At 43.5% G+C, this 14834-nt stretch overlaps 1 protein-coding gene across 1 annotated transcript in view; it reads right to left on the bottom strand.

Annotated features, from left to right (window-relative positions):
• Positions 1 to 5356: 5356 nt before the first annotated feature.
• Positions 5357 to 14834, bottom strand: part of Usp31 (ubiquitin specific peptidase 31) — a 56280-nt gene continuing 46802 nt past the window's right edge. The window contains exon 16 of the mRNA XM_052761551.1: positions 5357 to 13194. Within this exon, the coding sequence (XP_052617511.1) occupies positions 11618 to 13194 (1577 nt within the window). The 3' untranslated portion in view covers positions 5357 to 11617. The remainder of the gene's footprint in view (positions 13195 to 14834) is intronic.

The following is a 14834-nucleotide window of genomic DNA, read 5'->3' as shown; positions in this document are numbered from 1 at the left end:
CCACCCCCAGTGACAATCCCCTTCAAAGCTAAAAGCAGGGTGGGGATGTAGCTTGGCGGTAGCGTTTGCCTCACACCCAAAAAGCTGGGAGTCCCACCCTCTATACACTGGGGAAGGGGCTGGAACCCGAACAATACACAGCTATAAACCAGGCAGACGGAGGAAGAGGACAGCAGATAAGCATGCAGAAAAGTGCCAAGTCGGGTGTGCTGAGAAGAGAGGAAGGTAAGTCATACTCTTGAGATGATGGCCAGGATGGGAGAGGAGAGGTGCGGCTCTGTGGGCCAACAAGGAGAGGGCTGGGGTAAGCAGAGATGGTTCTGTTGAGGACAAGCAGGGCTGTGACAGAATTGGTTTGCACGCTGGCTTAGTGTGTCTACTGCTCTGATAAAACACCATGACCAAAGCAACTTCGGGAGTTAAGAGTTTATTTCATCTTACAGCCCAAGAAAATCGTGGTAAGAACTCAAAGCAGGAACCTGGAGGCAAGAACTGATGCAGAGGCCATGGAAGAGTGCTACTTATTGGCTTGCTCAGTCTGCTTTCTTATACAACCCAGGACCACCTGCCCAGGGGGTGGCATCACCCATAATAAGCTTGGCCCTAGGGAATTAATCACTAATTAAGAAAATGATCCTCAGACTTGCCTACAGGCCAATATGGCAGAAGTATATTTTCTCTTTTCCAAAATGAAGCCTGTGTTAAGTTGACATAAAATTTAGCCAGAACATGTCAGTAATCGGGAGATGTATCCAACTAAATGGTTTTCTTTCTCTTTCTTTTTCTTTCTTTCTTTCTTTCTTTCTTTCTTTCTTTCTTTCTTTCTTTCTTTCTTTCTTTCTTTCTTTCTTTTTTTCTTTCTTCCTTCCTTCCTCCTTCCCTCCCTCCCTCCCTTCCTTCCTTTCTTTCTTTTTCTTTTTAATATAGAGATATGTTTTCAATTAGAAAACAGAAGATCATTGCTGCTGTTTGGTCCTTTGTCATGCCTAAAGCAGATACCCCTCAGTCAAAAGGTTAACTGTCTTTTAATGAAAAAACATACATGGATCAATAAAAACAAACAATTTCCTCTTTAAAAATAGAAAGACATTTCTAAACAAATAAGAACCGAGAGAATGCACCATTAACACAGGCTTAAAAAAATACTGACAGGAATTCTTCGGGCAGAAGAAACCAACCCCAGGGTGAACTGTCGAAGAGCAATGGAAGTAAATGTCCAGATAACCTAAGTGAAGACTGACTCTACAATGTTAGTACTGTTAAAGGCACACAGAAGTGGAATAGCAAACGTCCAGATAACCTAAGTGAAGACTGACCCTACAATGTTAGTACTGTTAAAGGCACACAGAAGTGGACTAGCAAATGGTCAGAAAGGGTAAGAGAATGAAAGTGCTCTGCAGCCCTGAGGGGTGAAAAATACTAAAGTATCGTTTCTCAGGCTCTCCTAAGTCCAGGTCGCTGACAGCCAGCACACGCTGGTCATCTCAGCATTGGGGTTGCAGTGTTGGAAGAGTTGGAAGTCAGCATGCAGTACATGGCGAGAGCCTGTCTTTAGTAATGAAATGGCAGCTGAAGTCAAAGGAGGGAATAGGTTTGGAGTAGGAGGCCAGTTTGGGGCAGAGTAAGAACAGGGCCAGCTGAACTATCTGCGGTGCAAACCAGAGGACCTGTTTGTATCTGCAGCATCCAAGTGAAAATCCAAGTGGGGTGGGGCACATCTGGAACCCCAGCATCGGAAAGCCAGAGACAGAAAGATCCCTAGAGCTTGTTGGCCAGCTAACCTAGCCAAACCAGTAAGAGACTGTCTTGAAAAACAAGGTGGAGAGCAACTGAGAAGGCTACCCGACGACAACCTCTGGCCCCCTCAGACGAGCACACACATGTCCAACCACACGCACATGTACACTGACACATGAACACACACAAATACACCTATACATGCACAAATGCTTGGAGTTTTAAAAGCGTAAGAAGAGAGTCTAAAGCAGATGGTATAGAAGATGGAAGGGTGGAAGGGAGGTAGAGGGCAATGAAGTCACTTATAAAAAGCAAACAATTGAAAATAAAGCAGGTAATACAACTATCAAAGAAACAGTAAGATAACAGATAAAACCAAATACACTAGTAATTAAGTGTAAACATATACAACACTCCATTAACCAAATACCTCCTCATGTAGACATCACAATTTACATTCCACAGGGGAAGACTCCCAGGCACAGAGAAGTTGAATAACTTGTCCTGAGTGTCCGACCCTTAAGTCACAGCTGCAGGGCTCAAGCCCAGAAGCCAGCCTCCTCTGCACAGTTCCTCCCTACCCTCCTGCACCCCCACCACTCTAGGTCACCCCTCCTGCAGCCTGCACCCAGATTCCTGCAGCAAGCTCCTAACTCACTTCTCAGGTACCACACTGTTGTCATGGTGACTGCGCAATGGCACAAATCTCCCCTGGATCTCATCTCTTCCCCCAAATTAAACTGCTCCTGATTGTCATTTACTTTGGAACAAAGGTAGCAAGTCATATGAGGTCCCTTTAGATGGTCACTCCTCCCTCTTCCCACTGCTTTTTGCCCTACAAGCCAGGAAGGGCCTCCTGGGGCTTCTAGAAAGTAGTTTCCCTTGGGTGGAATGAGAGCTATCCTGCAAGGCCTCCAGGGTTAGCCCCTCCTCTGTCGCTATGGTTACAGTGACAGTAACCACTCACTGAACCTTTCTCTATGTCCAGTACAGTGGGACAGGCTTAGAAAGCATCATTCCCCTTTAGCCTTCATAACTGCACCCCCTAGACAGGAAGGTTCACTCAGACAAGTCAGTTAGCCCAGTAGTTCAGGGACTCACCACCAGGTGCCCTCCTTTAAGAGGAAAAAGAGTAAGCAAATGGAGCAGGCCACCTCCCTGCATCTCCCTCAAACATGCATAGCCAGCTGATTGAGTGACACACAGAACATAAGGTACAGAGGAGGTAGATTGTATCATGGACTGCAAGTCTGAGAGGATGGTCCAGGAGGGCTCTGAAGCAAGGTCATATTTGGGATATGGTGTGAGGATGAGGAAATGAACCTTCTGGGTGTCCCAAAGCTAGTAGGCAGAATGCCTTGTGGAATAGCATGGAGGGTGGTGCTGAAACATGACATTCATTACTTTGACCCTGTGACTATATCCTATTGCTGGGCCACAGAGATAATGCTACAAGAAGAGATCTGAACTCTGCCTTGGAATGATAGAAAAGTGTCATCTTCCCCCCATGTGTATAAACCAGACTGTTGAGACCCATCTGCAGTCTTCACACCACAATGTCTGGAGGCCTACTCTAGGAACTGGAAAGTGGATCTGAGTCTCTATGGATTTTTCATAAACAAAGGGGAAACCTAAGAAATACCACATGCCTGGTCTTAACTAAACACTGAAGTCTCAAATGACCTTCGATTCAGGAAGATGGGAAGGCTGGGGAGTTGGTGCTAAGCTTGAGAGCACTTGCTCTTGCAGAGGACCAGGTTCAATTTTCAGACTCACATGGTGGCTCACAACCATCTGTAACTTCAGTTCCAAGGGGATCTTCCTATCTCAGTGGGTACCAGGCAGGCACATGGCGCACAAACATACGTGTAGGCAAAACATTCATACACACAAAATAATAAATAAATTCAAATTTGAAAAAGAAAAGTGGAGCTGTTTAAACCAAAAGAGAAGCACAAATTAATGACATAGCCATGCAAACTACAAATAACAGCGTGATAGCCACTAGACTACATATGGAAAATTTGTTGCTGAGAGGAGATCCCTTGTTCTCCCTGTGTAGTGAATGTTGACCGAGAGAGGAAAATGTGATGGTGAGCCATGATCTCAAGACAGAATCCCAAAGGACTCTGCATGAGGTAGACCTACCCACCAGATCAAAGTCCTGGACAACCCACAAGGAGATGCCTAAAAAAGGGGAAGAGCCGCAGGCAAGAACCAAACATCTGCTGAAGTCCGGAGTCCACCTGGGGAAGGGGCACAGACTTGGGGTGACAGGTTTTTCAGCCACTTTCTGCTGGCTTAGGCCACAAATTTCTTATGGGGGCTTTACTACACAGGACAAATGGACCAGGTCAAGGGGCTTTGCCACACCTTTGCTTTCTTCAGGAAGACTTCAGAGGCTAAAATGTGTTTGTAGACAGCTGAGCATTCAAGTATTTGAAAATAATCCTCCAAATTTAGTGGAGGCAAAGCGGTCTTTAAATATTTGTGCAAATATTAAATCTATATATTTTGTGATACATGAACATTTGCATACATAATGAAACCTCTTTAGTAAACAGTGTGCAATGGTTAAGCTAAAGGGAAGTTTACCACTCCAAACCTGAGGATATTAAGTGCTGTCTTGGATGGTCCTGGCATGTGGTCTGCCCCAATCCTGCAAGGCCTGCTTTCATGGCACTCACTTCTCTGGGAGAAAAGGCTAGCTTGACTGTTTACAAGATGAGGAAGGCCTGCTCAGAGATGCTGTTCTCCATCATCCCAGGCATTTCCACCCTCAGATGAGAAGTTAAAAACTGGTAAGCTGGACTTTTAAAATACACTGGAGAATGCTGAGCTCTATTGCCCCCAAGTGGTCATAAGTGATACAACACCCCACTAGAGAGTTCTGTCTTTGTGGGCAAGACAGCTAGAAAACAAAAAAAACAACCAACCAACCAACCAAACAAGAAAACAAACAAACAAACAAAAACCTCAGGAGATGGTTAAAAGCCAGGTACTGGGAGGCTGGAGAGATGCTCAGTGATTAAGAGCACTGGCTACTCTTCCAGAGGACTTGGGTGGAGTTCCCAGCAGCCACACAGTGAATCATAGCCATTAGCAACTCCAGGGGATCCAAAAATAATTTTCTAGCCTCCCCCTAGGCACTAAGCCAGGCACAAGTGGTGCACTTACACACATGCAAGCAAAACACTCATACACATAAAATAAAAAATAAAGCAGGTGCTATGTGTATAAGGGGTGAGAGAAGGCTGAGGTCTTTCCTTATACTACTTATGCTACAATTTCCTCCAAACCAAAGAGGAATAATGAAGACATTCTGTTGGAAGTGAGGCAGAACGTGAACTTTCTTGCCCGGCTACGTAGCTCAGGACAAACAGTATCTTATCTCTCATAATCAATGACTGGGAACACTGAACAAGTATGTATGGGATCTCTTTACATAGTAATCGCACAGGGAGTTGGCCAGACTGCATGGTAGTATCCTATAACTTGATGTTTTTACCTGAAACGCCGCAATTTTAAAGAACTTTGTTGTACAAATCGATGCAGTACAAATACTAGTCAACATTTAAAAAAAAATGATTTGGCAAGGGGGAGAAAAGAGAAGTATGTCTTGAAGAAGGCATCATGTAATAAATTTATTATGTTTTGTTACATTTTCCAGTTTTCTCTTAATTCCAATTGTATACTATATAACCAACTGCTGTCTCAGAAATAAAATGTTTTAAACATAAAAATATAAATTCTGCTTCTTAAAAGTGCATACACCTGGAATAATAAAATATACAAATAAATAACAGAAGGCAGTGACACACCTCATGCACTTGGCCTAAAATAATTTAAAATGTAGGGAACATTTTCTTCCAGCCTGCAGGAAAGATACTCTGCCATCCTTTTACTGAAAAATTTATACAGCGCTCACTACTGGCTCATGAATGACACCAAAGCATTTTGTTTACAGTGATATGACATGCAGCTTTTAAGACAACCAGAGAAATAAACGCCGCTGTAAATACACAAAAGAATCAAGAAACCATTTTGGTAATGGGGCCTGAATTCATTTTTAACCAGTGGTGAGAGGCACAGTCGGTGAGCAGACCTACACAGGACATAAACGCCTACAGGAAAGACCGACAGAGCCGCAAGGGCAGAAACACAGTCCCCCAGTCTGGAATAGCACCTAGGAAAGTTCATGCTGCATGTTCACAGCAGCAGAGAGCTTGACTCTGGGAGGCTGTGCCAAAGCTGTTCCAGCTCTGATTTTTCCTAATATCCTTACTCCTTAAAATATGGACCATGTCACATAAACTGTCTCTTTTTGTAGGCAGCCTGATGCTCAATGGGATGAGGCCACACAGCACAGTAGATTATTTTGAAGATGGTATAGTGCACCTAGCTCACCACGGATTAAAACCAAATGTCATGTGCCTCTGCAGGTAACATATACTGCCAAATTCCTGGATAAGTATTTATTTATTTTTTTAAATTACATGAACAAATAGCAATGAGAGCTCCAAAATAATTCAAATAAAATGTTTCACATTTGTTTTTAAACTGAAAAGGACTCCTCAGCTACGTTCTGAGTAGGAAAGGCCTAGGGTGGAGTGCAATCTGAGCAGGAGGCCCAGTGCAACCTGTGGCTTGCACTACTGTGCGGTCAAAGCAGAGAAGGGTTTGCAAGGCTAGACAGGTAGCTTCCTACCGTCTTCTGACACATTCTCTAACCTGGAGTCACTTCTCCTCCTGCATGGGTCTCAGCCACACAGCAGAATTTGGAGAGAGGCTCTGGAAATGAATTTGGACCCCTTCGGGCACTGTGCCTGCCACCAAGATCATCCCCAGAAAGGCAAAGTGACATACCACCCATAAAATGCTCCACAGGCCCAAATCAGGCCTTGAAGTCAGAAAGCTCCTGTCCCCTGAATTTCAAGCAGGGGATTTACACCTTCTTTTAATTTTCTTGTCCAACACAACTAGAATTCCTCCTGAGTACTTTGCATGGCAGTGATGAGTCTTACCATAAACTGTTGGCAAACGATGGTGTACCATATCCTTCTCAATTCTACTGCAACTAGGAGAGAAAGTCACGGGACCCAACCAGTGCTAACTGGCACTAAAGCCTGGAAGAGGCCCAGGCATTCCAAGTCCCTTGATGATCCTAGTGACCTCAGGTGAATCATCCAGAAGAGGCCTGGAGATAGTGTATGTATGAGATTTGAAGACACCTTTCACATACACTATGAGCCTATTGTCCCTGTCCCTGCCCCATAGGAAACAATGGTTTTAAATGAATGGAAGATGGATCTAGACCTGAATCCACTGTACAACACTATCATACATTCCACATCCTTAATCTTACTGAGACCAGTGGGTGGGAAGACCCAGAGCCTTCCTAAACAGCTCCAAGTCTCTACAAAAGCATTTAAAAATTGTTAGCACTATGTGAAGCCACATCTCTCCTTGTGATGAAGGACACTAGAAGATATAAAAAATTAAAATCTATAGAAAATGGCAGGTTATTTCTTAGAACAAAATACTTTAGGAAAGTCTTCAGACTAAATACAATATATACACCAGTGTATGTTCAACATATCCAATCCACTCCTGCTTGCAAAATACTATTTTATACACAATCTCACCAATGATCAAAAAGATTGGCAGAGAAATAGACACAAAGCAACCTAAAATTCACATTCATGCTCACCTACACTGATGATTAAGCCACATTTTAAAAATTACAAATTCAAAAATAGAGCTCCAGAATCTGAGTTGTCTTTTTCCTTTTTTAAAACTCAACGTTTAGTGTAGTTTCTCTGTATACTTTTAATCAGTTGCTTGCATAGGTAGTATGAGCATGCTTTCTGGGGTAAATGGAGGGCATGCAAAACTGCTTTCTTTACTTGGGGGTAAAATGATCGGTCATGCTCAAAAGGCAGCTACAAAAAAAACAATTTGGGGTCTGATCAAAGGGCAGCATGAGACACCGAGCATTGATTGAAATAAAAGTATTAATTATGTCCCACCTGAAAGGTGCAGTCAGTTGAACAGCAATGAACCTTTTATAAAATTCAAGCAAGAGCAGCCTGCATACTAGCAGCTAAGTTGTTTTTATATTAGGCACTGGTATGTCAGCAAATTTTGCCCTTCTCAACTCCAAAATATAAGTATCAATGCACCTCCAAACTGTGTTTTATTGAAACTGTGCTTATGATTTTCATTCTAGTTCAAAAGTCCAACCCGGAACACTAATGACCTTTGTATTCAATGGCAATCTATACAGAAAACTGTAACTTCAGCTATTTAGTAATCTATCAAAATGAAATGTGATGCCATGTGTCCATCTACTTAAAGAGGGTTTATTTGAAGTGAGCTTTGTTTACAACTCTTTAATCCATATTCCCTTAAGCTGCCACTACTGCTCCCTTGACAAACCATTCCTATTTGTTTTATTACAGTTAGAGGGTAACAATGCATCCCATCCCTCAGCAATCTCCATTCCACCTCATACAAACACAGAGGGCTGATTCTAATGCAGCGTGACTAGTTACTAGATTTTACCTCTACACAGTAGACAGCTCAGTCTGAACCAGTGGCCAGAAGACCACAATGTCTCCAGAGATAAACAAGGACACTTTTGGTTTCCAGACAAAACCTCAAGAGAATCTCAGGCCTTAGCCGACCAGAATCCATTTGGTGTTTCTGCTGAAGACTATCACTCCATGGCAGGTCCTGTTTGCTCTGGTGTCTCCCAGGACTCCTCAACTATAGCAGACTGCTGAAGCTTTCTGTTTACCTCTGTATGCAAAGCAGGTCCAAATGAATTGAATGAATGAATGATTAAATAAGGATTACATGTGTTCAAGTCAACCTCAGATCTCTGCACAATTGTGGCACAGCACAGATATACCACATTGCTCTATTGGTCTGGCATGGCACTACTTACTCTCAGGCATAAGAAAATACAAAAGGGGTTGGCAAGGGTCTTAAGTGACAAGAGCATCATCTAAAGAGACATGAAGGCAAGGTGGAAGGCTGACTTAAGGAATGGTGTAGCCTCATACACAGGATGTTTACAGGAAAAGAGAGCAAGGATAAAAAGGGGTCTTATTTAACACTAAAAAAAATTACTATTGCATCACTCTGTTGGTTGGTGCTGTGTGCCTGCTGGGAATGACTGCCCTAAGCAGGCTCAGTGGGTTGCCAAGCAGAAACTCAGGCCTACCGTCTGAGCAGATGATTTTGACCCCAAAGCACACATATGTTCACTGTATCCAAATCACTGGGAAGAGACTGTAATAACCAAGTCCTTAACCCTGCCACAGAACTGAATGAACCAAGTAACAACACTCGGGTAAGCTATGTCACTTCAGACAATGCCTTGAAAGCAGCCTTTCCTGGGTCTTAAACACACCCCAGTAGTCAGGAATTAGATTTCATTTTTTCCCAACCTCACAAGCATGACAGCTTCATAGCCTAGACAATGCCATATGTCCTGACTTTTTTCTAGTAAATTAAATATGAAATAAGGACTAAACTCCATATATGTGTGTATGTGTGTACACGTGCACACACACACACAGAGCTTTTCAATTTTATTATATTATAGAAATTGTATTTCTAGATCCCATGGAAAAGTAAAGAGACTTGTAGAGGATTTTTTTTTTTTTTTAAGCAAACATGATACTTGTGGGAGGGAGGATCCATTCCTACTGCATTCAAGAATAAAACTATGAAGTACTGTGAAAATTAAACTAATTTCTATTCATCTTAATTATGGCAAAACAGCTTGTTATTAAAATCCTTTGTCTTATCACACTCTAATTCTAAGACCATTTCAGAGGCTCAAATCACACAAACACTCAGTTCCTGATACTGATGGCCTCACATTTACTGCTTTTTCAGATAAGAAAACAAGACTGGTGGCTAAACACTAATGAGGCTTACCTTGTGCCACTGAACAATGATGACATGCAAAGGTAGCTGTCACCTCAGTCACATCAAGGCAGGCCAGAGAGCCTCAATGCTTTGGGAAGCCACAAAGGGGGACGGACAGAGAAGCAGCCAGTACGGGTCTGAGTGCAGTGGGCACTGGCTCACACACACTGGATTACATGGAGCACTGTGGTAACGTGCACGAGGTTGAACACCTAAGCCTCAAATACCACAAGGGCTGAAAATCCCAGCCACCCTGACCCTGCAAGCTACCAGCTAATGTCCACATTAGCAGCAAAATAAACTTAAGTAATCTACTGGAAATACTTGCCAAGAGGTATTCATTAAAAAAACAAAAAACAAAAACAGGACAGTGCAGAAATCAAAACTGCATGCACATATGCACTGCAGTCGCTTCACAGAAATACTGAAAAGGAGTTTGTATGGACCTGGAAACCATGAGCCTCAGTATTTAATAACACATAAACTCAACATGCTATACTTAATGACAAAGTGACAACAAATGCTGCTCTGAGAATCAAGACCATGATTCTCTTGATGCTAAAAAAAAAAAAGAGGATACTAAAAAACTGGGCTGGAAAGTATTTCCAAGTGATTTCCTCAAAGCTTGGAAAACTGTTTTACCTGTGAGAATTCAGTGAGGTTTCCCTTTTCACATACAATAATGTAATTTGCAACTACATGCCAGAGGGAACATATGCCAGACTCTGCTTGAGTTCTTGGTCTGAGATGGGCTCTCCAGAACAGAGTAGACATAAAAGAGTTACTGAAAAGCAGTCAAAGGGAAGATTGACAGGCAGGATCCAAAGTGCACATGCAATGCTTTGTCGCACCTCATGTCAACACACCTCATGTCAGTGGCTCTCGGCAGCAGGCAACTTCTTTCTTTCCCAAGCAATAAGACAAGGCAGTAAGCATGCACACAAGGGGCAGTATGAGAGCCTCAACTTGTAACAGAAAAAAGCAACATCAGGGAAGGAAAATGGTATCAACTCTGGCTTCCAGCTTGGGATAAAATTTTTTTCTGGTTACCTTTCAAAGACATTAACTGTTCTGCTATAGTTTAAAATTCCAATGGCCTTACCCAGCAAATTTAGAATGAAAAAAAAATATTAGTGACTGGATTTCTGACTATTCAAACTTTGCCAGATCTTAGAACATATCCAAGGAGTCAAGACAGGCTAGGGTATGCATATCACTGCAGATGTGGAGGCAACAAAAGATTTTATGTCTACCTCTGAACCCTCTACCTATGGCAGTAGGAGAAAGGACAGTCTCCACCTCCCCGCATGTCACCTTCCTCTTGAACCCATTTATTAGTAATGTACATCCATCCTATACTAGCTGAGTATGTATACCTGAGAAACATTAGTGTTAAGATATTGCCCTTACAAAAACTGATAGATGGGCCCAAGCGCAGAAAGCAAGTTTTCCCTCAGTTTATTTTGCTGTTAGCGTCACAGTTTTTGTTTTTTAAGCTCCTGATGCCACTCAACAATCTACATGAAGATAAATTCTGCTCAGATGAAACCCAAGTCAAACAGTTCGTCTGTCTACACACTGATAGCTTAATTAGTTCACAGGTTTCCAAATCTTAGTGTCCAGTGAAAGTGTTAGAGTTCTCTAGAAAGAAATAGGTACAATTGCTAAAGGGACTATCCAGATTATTTTCTACAGTTATTCCAATTAGCTTGGTATCAATGCTTTGCCTATGGCTGTTATTTGGTTCAATGGCAGAATAAGGCGACACTTTTAACAATTTGAATTACACACACACACACTCATACTCTCTCACACAGTCAGGCACATGACCCAAAAACAAAAACAAAAACAAAATAAAAGCATAGAGAGCTTTGGTGGGAAGGGAGGAGTTCTAAATAAATAAACATCTGTACAGATAGAACACCCGGATTGCAGAAGATCACTGAGGTTTTTGAGAAGGCCGTGCAGAGGTTTGCATGCTGGAAGATAGCTTTTTGGAGCCTTTCTCGGTGGCCAGCCTGCTACTGGGAGACAAGGGAACTCCGGAATCTAGCTGGGAAGACTTGGATCTGCGAGCAGATAGCAAGGAATGTTTAGCAGAAGCAGGGTCCTTGGAGACAAGCTGTTCTTTCCCAACTGCATTTGTGTTTGGCTGCTGTGAGCCTGGGGGCTGATGGCCTTTTTCTGCCTTGTCATCTGTGGTATTCTTACTGACAGATTTGACAGAGGAGCTCCCACCAGCCTTTTTGGACAGCAAGGTTGTCTTGCCAAGATCAGTGGACCGCCGGGTTTCCTTCTGTCTCAAGGCTGACTTGAAGAAGGACAGTCCCTTATCTTCAGACTTGCTGTCCCTCTTCAACCCAGAGCGCACACTTGTGCTCGGTGAGCGCAGGCTGGCCATGGAGGAGCTCCGCACGTGTTTGCCATCGACTCTGCTGTCCCCTGCTCTGGCCTGATTCACCCGTGGGGAGCTGGGTTTGGAGGTGGAGGTGGAGGAGACACTGGCTCTGTCAGAACCTAAGCTCTGTCTGGAACCCTCTCTACTCAAGCTCCGGTCAGAAGTCCTGCTCTTCCCAGAAGGGTAGGAGCCCCTGGTGCCAGGGCCTGGGGCTTTTTTGGCAGATATGGAGGAAGAGGAGTAAGTGAAGGCAGAAGCAGACTTTTGTTTCTGTGGTGAAGGAGAAGACATGGATTCCTGGGACCTGGGGGACGATTCTTTTTTGGGTTGGGTAGAGGCAGGGGATGAATGCCTCCCACTGGCCCTGGAAGAATCTGCTTTGCTCCGACAGCGGGCAGGTTTCATGGAAACCTTCACAGGAACAGGTGAAGAAGGGGATGGACTTGAAAGAGAAGATTCCTGGCTGGCCAAGGCTGGCCTCCCCTTCCGCATGCTCTTCTCTGGCTCAGAAGTGCCTTTGGAATTAGGGGGTCTCTTTGTTGTGCTCTCTGGCTTCTTTGTGAGGGAGTCTGGGTGGCTGGGAGGTTTCACCTCTTTGACTGGAGAGCTGTCAACAGAGTCACTCTGGTCCACATAAGCAATCTGGTTGTTATTATCAAAAGGATCAGAGATGGGGGGCAAGCAATCCCCTTGTGCTAGATTTTTGCTTGGTGTGTCTACCACACTGGAGTTCAATTTTCGAGAGTCTGACTCATCTTTGAACACACCTTCCATGACAGCCAGTGGGGCCCGGCCCACAGCCTTGTGCTCTCGTCTATTGTGACTGTCACTTGGTTCCTGGTGGCTACCAGAAAGGTTCCGTAGACTACCGAAGCAAGAAATGGAGACTTTGTCATCACCTGCTTCCCCAATCCTTTCAAGGGTGGAGGCAGATCCATGGATCGGGGAGTCCCCTGAGAAGCGAGAAGGAGAACTGGAGCGCATCTGTAGCTTGGCAGACAGGGACCAAGAAGGCCGCATGCAATTTTCATTGACCGCCAAGGGGCTGGTGACAGAAGATCTGGAGGACAGGCTTTGTCGCTGCACACTTCTCACGAATGGTCGAGTAGAAAAGCCTCCTGCACAGCAGAGAAAATTCTGTCAGGCTAAACCAACAAAAACACTTAGTAACACCTTAAGACACTAGAGAGAGAGCGAGGGCAAGCCTGGTGGAACAACAGGACCATGACCTTCAAAGCTGGCCTGTTTGCTAGAGTCAAGGATAGCTGTGTGCTTTCAACCTTTTAAAGACCAGTTCCCTTATCCACAAAATAGGGTCATGCTAACGCTAAAGTCAGCCAAATGTTCTCCACCTACTTCATCCTACATCAGGGTCAGCATGCCTTCTGGAAAGACCTAGTCAGTCTGTCAGGCTGTTCAGGCAACTGTTTAGCTCTGTGACCTTACCGTAAAAGTAGCCACAGGTGGCATACAATTAAACACGGATGGCTATGTTCCAAAATCTATGGAAAAACCAGCCATCCATATGTGGCCTCCAGCTATAGTCAGCTGACCATTGGTCTAATTAGAGAATTAAATAAAATCTTAGAAGTCTGTGTCCAGCAAGGATCCTGGCACTCACAGATGTTCACTAAACATGGGATGCTAACTCATCTCCTTCATCTTCCTGAAGGACACCTGGGACTCACAGAACAAACTCCTTGCCCAAAATGACACAAGACCCATTACCCTCATTGCACTCCCTGTTGAAGTAAGTCTGTAACAGGTAACAATGAAAGGGTATTAGTGGAAAGAACTAGAGCCTTGGATATTATTATACATACTACCTTGAATGACTGGTAGACTAGTATTTCCAAAGGTTTAAACCTTCCCAAGATAATTCCAAACTGAATTCTGTATACATTTATAACTGTAGCTATGGCCTTTGTGACTTCTAAGAGTCAGGTTCTGTTCTATGTGATCACTCTGAGCAGGGCTAAATGATGATGATGCTTAAGAAGATATTGACTTCACCAACTAGACTGTTTAAAAATAGATTAAGGCAAGCTACTCCTGGGTTTATTGTTAAAACAACAGCAAATTCCAAGTTTACAGGGCTGTGGTGAAAATAACATCCACCTAAATAAGCATAGGTTCAGTAGTCAGCTTTTCCCAAAATACCAGAAAGGAGAAAGGGCTTAGCAACCATAGTCCAACATACTCCTGCTTCACGAGGAAAAGAAGTAAAATGCCAAAGCAGGTCAAGTCAGAGCCTGCCCCAGCTCTCCTATTTGACTTCTTTCCAACTACCTTCCAGTGTGGCTCCATTTCATTTTCTCAGATTTATCCATCACCCCTAGAAGCAGATTAAAGAAACTGAAATATTGGCAGCAAAGTGAATCTCTCTGGAAGATGAGTCACTGTCTTCATTACAGAAGTTGAGCTCACCCTCTCCCCCTTCCAGCTCTTAGTACTTAGGCTGCCAATCCATCCCATACCACCTGGGGTTCCTGGTAGTACTAAGGGCTATCCTGTCAAGGCTCAAGCCTAAGTGAGAGGTACCAAGAAAAATAAATAAATAAATAAACAAAATGCACTTCAATATTTAATCAGATTTTCCCCAGTATTGATACTGTGACTATGTTTAGAGTAGAGGTCAAGCTGACCTAATGGTGTCCTCACTGAACTGAGAACAGCAACTCTACATGAAGCAGTCTCAGACAAGGTAGATGTCTCTGGGTCCTTACAGTCATTCTGCAAATTTTAACAAAAAGTATTT

Source organism: Peromyscus californicus, unplaced genomic scaffold (assembly GCF_007827085.1).
Source record: "Peromyscus californicus insignis strain IS unplaced genomic scaffold, ASM782708v3 Scaffold_4__1_contigs__length_199733344, whole genome shotgun sequence".
NCBI lineage: Eukaryota > Metazoa > Chordata > Mammalia > Rodentia > Cricetidae > Peromyscus > Peromyscus californicus.
Note: the sequence above shows the minus strand (reverse complement) of the source record. Positions and strands in the feature narration are given on the sequence as shown.